At 43.0% G+C, this 6,561-nt stretch overlaps 1 protein-coding gene across 1 annotated transcript; it reads right to left on the bottom strand.

Moving 5' to 3' along the window:
* Positions 1–2,385: 2,385 nt before the first annotated feature.
* LOC311374748 (splicing factor 3B subunit 6) lies at positions 2,386–4,641 on the bottom strand. The gene is made up of 4 exons (XM_084490527.1): positions 4,511–4,641; positions 4,046–4,164; positions 3,446–3,584; positions 2,386–3,015 (listed from the first exon to the last, which is right to left on the bottom strand). Exons 1-4 carry the CDS (start codon positions 4,538–4,540, stop codon positions 2,926–2,928), a joined length of 378 nt encoding a protein of 125 aa, XP_084346653.1. The 5' UTR covers positions 4,541–4,641; the 3' UTR covers positions 2,386–2,925.
* Between the last annotated feature and the right edge of the window lie 1,920 nt (positions 4,642–6,561).

Raw genomic sequence — 6,561 nt, 5'->3', positions numbered from 1 at the left:
GTAAACGCGCACGTTCTGCCGGCCACGCCCTCCGATGGCCGCGCCCCCCTGTGGGCCGCACCCCCTGTGGGCCACGCCCCCCTGTGGGCCACGCCCCCCTGTGGGCCGCACCCCCTGTGGGCCACGCCCTCTGCTTACCGCTTTTCTCCCAAAGGTCCCGAAGTTTACTGGCTCCGCCTCCATGTTTAATAATACTGAGTAACGTCTCCCAACGCTAGCCCTCCTAACACGATTTTTATGATACTTAAAACGATATTTAACCTGAACACACACACACACACACACACACACACACACACACACACACACACACACACACACACACACACACACACACACACACACACACACACACACACACACACACACACACACACACACACACACACACACACACAGACCGCTAAGCCTTGGTCCGACTCTCTCCGTTTAGGAACATGCTTGTAACTGTCCGTAACCGAGAATAATGTAAATGTGGTTCATTTGCATGCATTTTGGTTCTGCCTTAAAAAGAAGAAAAAAATAACGAATCTCCTCTTTTTGCATCCTTCCAATATTAAAAACCGAAGACGGAAAGCCTTATCCAAGAGTTGGGTGACATTTTTAAAGCCCCGCAATGAAAGATTTTTATGGGAGCGCGTGCGAGCGGAGCAGCGTCGTTCTGCGTGGGGCAGTGGGAGCATGTCTTTTTCTGGTAGGCTAGCTTTAGTGCGTGTTAATAAAGTAGTTATTCGCCCCCTTCCTTGTGTGTATACATACACTTGCCCATTTCACGGCCCTACTTTCTTGTTGAGTAAGCGTTGAAGGCGAGAAAAAAAACGACATTTCCCAAGAAAAGATTTCCCGTGAGATAGAATCATTAGGATGAACTTTGCGATATGGAATCGTCAAATAAGACTTGACCTCGTTAGTTGACTGCCTTCTTAGAGAGCCAACGCGACTTGTGTGACTCATGGTGTAACTTTGCACGAGAACCCCAAAAATCTAGAAATGACTCATGAGTCATCTCAAAGGAAAAGGTTTGAAAAGGATGTTTTAACAGATGCTTTTGCTTTCAATGTGTCCCCATTGAACCACTCTTCAGTAGTCAGGCTGTGTGTCAGCTCGCTGAACACAGACTGACTCCTCAACTCAGTGGGACAGAGAGAGAAAGAAAGAGAAAAATCTGATTTAGACAGAAAACCATCCAGTCACTCTTGTTTGTGTTCAGGGATGGGAATCAAAATGGCGGGAGAATATACAAAGAGAAGTGCGAGTTCCACCTACACCCGGAGAAAGACCGAAAGCAACGTGTTAAGAGTTAGAGAGCGTTCCCTGACCCCACGTGAAGGGTTCACCGCTCTAATGCTCCTCTCGCTGGTTCATCAAATCTTTTTGTACTTTTTTACTCCCTTTCTCCTACATACGCATTACGACGTTTACTAACTATGGAAACACCAGTTCTCTTTATTTTAGTGTACGGCGGCCCACTGCATGGAGCGGAGACGGACAGACGGATGTAAAAACAGTAAAATAATCTGTTTAATTGTGGTAGTTGTCTGGAGTCTGGAGATTGTCCGTCAGGGAACTATTCTCCAGGCCCGGAGTGACAGCCACACTGAGTCTCTTCCCAACAAGATAAGGAAAGTATGTCCACAAAAGCACGTTGACTTGTGTTAGGCCCTGTTGACGCAGCGGGAGGTGGTAGGATCATCAGAGTCATAACGACACGCTGCAAAGGAGCCAGCCACACAGACCCCCGCCCATCAGCAGCTCTTAACCACGGCTTGTCTTAAGACTCAAGTCTCTCAGACCACATCTCTGCCCTGAACAAAATCTTTATACTCAATTTCAACTCTTGTTGTTCCTGTTGCCGTGACGGCTGAGGTACCGAACGTAAGCAGCAGCTGCCAGTTTTTAAGGATTCTTTTGTAGCATGTATTGTCGCCCCAAATGACATGGCTGCGTTGTCCCGTGTTGTGATTTAATCTAATAAAAGATATGAACTCTATGCGCCACCGTGTGGTCTGGTCTGGTAACTGCTTCGTTCTGCATGACGCGTGTCATCAAACGCACCTGGTTGAGACGGATTTGCTAAAGCTGTCTCTTCTAGTCACGATCGACTTTCAAGGACCTGATATTAATTATACAGTTAGGAAAATAATTGGTTTAATGATTAGGTTTTTGTTGAACGTTGTTATAGTTAATTTTATTAGGCATGTTATTCTTTATTAGAACCACTACATGTCACTCTTAATAAATCACTTTTTGAAATGGGTCTGTAAAATGGAGTAGGCTAATATGTTTAACATATGAGAGCTCTCTAGAGAAAGAGACACTGACCATTAGGTTCATATGAGACCTTACACCATTACGTTGATAATATGTGAAGACTGAACAAACTGGTACAATAAAAAAAATGAATTTTTATTTTACAGAAATTACAATCTTCATACTGATCCACTCAAGAATTTGCAAAAAAATGTTTATCTGGATCTTAGTTTATGATAATGTTTAAAATACATTTCAAAAGAAGGTTTAGTCTTTACAGATCCAAAACTAGTACACAAGAATGAGGCCAACCCCAAAATAACAAGATCCAACCAAACGCGTGTTGCTGATGGACGATCAGAAAGAGAACCTGGGATCAATTAAGAGACTGAACTCCTCATACGGACATGGACACCACAAGAAGAAGAATACGGACCAGCACGACGGAGTCAACAACGCCTTCAAAACTAAATCCCATCAGTAGAAAAATCCAAAAGGAGACAGAATTGAATCTGTACAGGAGGTGAAAGACACGTATGGGAGAGACAGACAGGGATGGGGGGAGAGACAGGCTGTGTGGGAGGGGGAGAGACAGGGTGTGTGGGAGGGGGAGAGACAGGGTGTGTGGGAGGGGGAGAGAGAGAGACAGGGTGTGTGGGAGGGAGAGGGCAGTCTCTACTTGGGCGGGTCTGTGTTGATTCCATATTTCTCCTTCAGCAGCTTCAACTGTTCCTCCTTCTTCTTGGTGTCCATCTTCTGGAAAGCCTGGGAACAACAAACAAAATGGCGTCAGCCTCAGCTTCAGAAGGTGCTAGTGGAGTCAGGTCTGAGGTTTGAATAAACAACATTATTTGTTGTGTCCTTTGTGAAATTCACAATCCAACTAAAGTATGCAAAAGAACTGGCATATTTGGTACATTTTTGTATCGCTTGTTCTAATGTTTGTTAAATATAAATAAACCGTAGCTAATTGACCTGCTGTCCTGTTAATAAATGTGCACATAAATATAATATACACATCCTATGTTCATTCTATAGACACACTTTATCCAAGTTACATACATTATGGAGAATGGTGTGTGGTTTAAAGTTGGTAAAGCCTTTGTATTTCTAACGTGTGTTTGCTGTGAGCCTGGGTGTGGGTAAACAAGCAGTGTAATGAAATTCGTCCCATGAGTACATGTGAAGTACATACTCTGTTGGCGTTGTAGTAGAGGACCACAAGGTAGCGGTTGCACACGTTGAAACCTGACAGATGGTCGCAGGCGTTTTTGGCGTCAAAGATGTCCTCATAAACCACGTAGGACGTCCCTCTGGATTCTGGCGTGTTGCCACTGAGAACGCACAGGATGTTTCAGTGAAAATGCAGCAGTTGTGGCGGCAATTTACCTTCACACCCAATCTCAAACTGTCCCCTATAGTGACATCACACATGGGCGTGTCCACGATCAGCCTCCCAGTTTGTACATGAGACCGAGTGGCCTGAGGTTGATCTGGCCTTTAATTTGTATCCACACTTTGCACATAACATTTGGTCGAATGGCTGTAATGAAGCCTTCAAGAAAAGTACATGAAGTCACAATATCACAACCTAAAACACAGCTGACAGGCCAAGTTAACAGATTCCCGGCTGTCCGTTAAAAAAAAAAAAACAGTATAAACGACACAAGCACTGAGTTGATCTTTCTAAATTCTAATATAAATAGTTGAACAACTATTCGAAGACATGTTAGTGTGTGGTACATGTGTGTGGTGATGGTGGAGGGGGGGGGGTGTCTGTAGAGGGTCTCCTTACGTCCTGATCTGGCGGATCGGTCCGTACTTCCCGAAGATGTCGTACATCTCCTCGGCTGTGATCTTGTACGGAAGGTTCCTGATGTACAGGATTCTGTTCACCTCAGGGGGCAGCCGGATCTACAGAGAAAGAGGCCATTTAGTCCATTAGGGGGGTACAGGTCAATATGGACACGCTCCCAAATGCCAATAACACTCATCGTTACGATACAAAGCAAAACAATAGCAACTGTCAGACAATTATAAACTGTTCAACGTGGTGCAAAAGGCAATATGACGTGGATTTCCCTTAAAGGAGATTTTAAAATCCACATTTACATCCTATTCTAATGAAATGCGGGTTTCTGTGGAACACAGACGCCTGGAGCTACGTTAGCATTAGCTTCTCTGTTTATTTATCGTTAGCCTCGAAGCTTCAGGCTCATCGTTGTAACTCTCAAACCACAAATAAGACGCCAGGACTCACGTTAGCCCGTTTCGCCGCTTGCATCGCCATGACGAGGCCGTGAGATGTCGACTTTTAGATCGAAAAGAGGATATAAACAGAGCGGCGCTGCGCTTCACTGCTAAACGGCTAGGCGAGGAGGAGACGGAGTCGCGTGCTGATGACGAACTTCCGGGTCGGTGGTGAACGCGTCCAGTTTCTAAATTATTTTTGAGGTTTTGACTTTATTAACAAACATTTTGCATATTGCAAACTACCCTCAAAGAGTGTCCATAAAATAATTAAAATCAATTTGTTCGTTAAATTGTATTGACTGTTTTGGACACAGGCAATGCATTGTTAATTATTTATATGTCGTTTCAGTTACTTTGTATCATCCCAATAAACATGTCGATATTTTGAGAAAAATAAACATCATCGTATAAATTCACTGAAAATTGAGTCCATAGTAAATCTTGAGTACATTAAATAGCATGATGCAGATCATGAGCACTGCATCGTTTTATTGTTTGGACTTTTCCTCACAGTGCCTGTGAGTGCCATTTCTTGATAGAGAAAACACGTGCGGCCGAAGCACTGATCCACATTTCTTATGTTTACATTAGTTATATTATTCACGTTTCTAAAGTTAAATGAATGGCTTACAATATAATAATAATAATAATAATAATAATAATAATAATAATAATAATAATAATAATAATAATAATAACAATAATAATAATAATAATAATTAAGAACTTAAATTAATTACATTATAATTATATGAGAAAAATCATGTTTAAAAAAAAAGAGCGTCGTGTGTTAAAAAAGTTGATTAAAACCATCGCGCGCATCGTTTCCGTTGAAGGTCAAGGTTGAGCCACTTCCGGTCAGCAGCGTCACTTTGCGGGAACGAGCGAACTCCGAACTCGTTGTCTGATCGTCGGAACTGTGAGCCCGACCTCCACGTAAGCCGATGTGCTCAAACGAACACCGACTAAACGAACCAAACGACATTAGCTCGACGCAGTGTCGCTACATTGAGTTTGTAACCGCGGACCTCGTGCCGCTCCAGGCGCCGCGGCTCTCGACGTGGCGTGGACGCACTTCGGGAAGCGAACCGTTAGCCGAACTAACGCGGTTATCGGTAGGGAGGTAAGAAACCGCAAAGTTTAATACATACGAATGGATAGATAGGTTGGTAAAATCGGAAATGTAATGGATTTATGTATTTATGTGTGCGAGGCGTGGTTTGGTCTGCAGTAGGTTGAAGCGACCATCGGTTGAAAAGTTTGAAATCCGCCGACGTCTTTCGGCGCTCAATTGATTGATTTTTTTTCTTCAATTACTCATTTATTAAATCCAAATAAATGTTTGTTTTTCATTGAATATTATGCAGATCGTTTATGTAAAACGACTAAAGCAACAAATGATGGGCCTAATTTAAGAAACTAACGGGTCCTGTTCTGGCTTTTAAGGTGCAAGAAGGTATTTCAAAATGGTGTCGTTGTCCACTACCGGGGCTGTGTTCCGATATCCATCCTTCCATGAGTACACTTGCACGTAGTACACGAACCGCACTCACTGAGTGCGCTGATTTCCAGACGTCAGTGTCGTTCCAAATAGAATACCCGTTTTGAGTTCACCATCCGGGTCCTTTCAATACACTTCTTTTCGCCCCGATTTGAATCGGAACGGCCTACGTACTCAAACTAAGTATAGTGAGTATGGATATTGGAACACAACACAGGTCTTCCTCGATAGATAACACATTTGTATCAAGTCTGTAACCAAAAGGTCACAGCTTAAAAGTAAATTGGGCATTATGATACAAAATAAAGGGCCATCAGCAGGTGTTAGTGTGATGAGCCATTACAAGCAGTTCCAAATAGGGGCCTTCAAAAATATAAAGTTTGTCCTGCTCCCTATGTAGACATTTAAGGCTCGTTCTGAGATAATGAAAACACAATTCTTATTTTCATGGTACAATTCACTAATTTGAACATAGTGGTTCGTATCATATTCAATTTCCAAGTCCATTCTGGTAAATGCCACTACCAGAATCAACTATTGTACACACTTCCCCATTA

Source organism: Micromesistius poutassou (genome assembly GCF_964030765.1).
Source record: "Micromesistius poutassou genome assembly, contig: SCAFFOLD_6519, whole genome shotgun sequence".
Classification (NCBI taxonomy): domain Eukaryota; kingdom Metazoa; phylum Chordata; class Actinopteri; order Gadiformes; family Gadidae; genus Micromesistius; species Micromesistius poutassou.
This window is presented reverse-complemented; position numbering and strand designations above follow the sequence as displayed.

What these genes read in the sequence shown, in the direction of transcription:
- LOC311374748 (XM_084490527.1), bottom strand. Translation starts at nt 4,540, where the DNA reads ATGGCGATGCAAGCGGCGAAACGGGCTAAC. An exon ending in AAGCGGCGAAACGGGCTAAC is followed by an intron (nt 4,165 to 4,510) that starts GTGAGTCCTGGC and finishes CTTTCTCTGTAG; the next exon opens with ATCCGGCTGCCCCCTGAGGT. An exon ending in CCGATCCGCCAGATCAGGAC is followed by an intron (nt 3,585 to 4,045) that starts GTAAGGAGACCC and finishes GTGCGTTCTCAG; the next exon opens with TGGCAACACGCCAGAATCCA.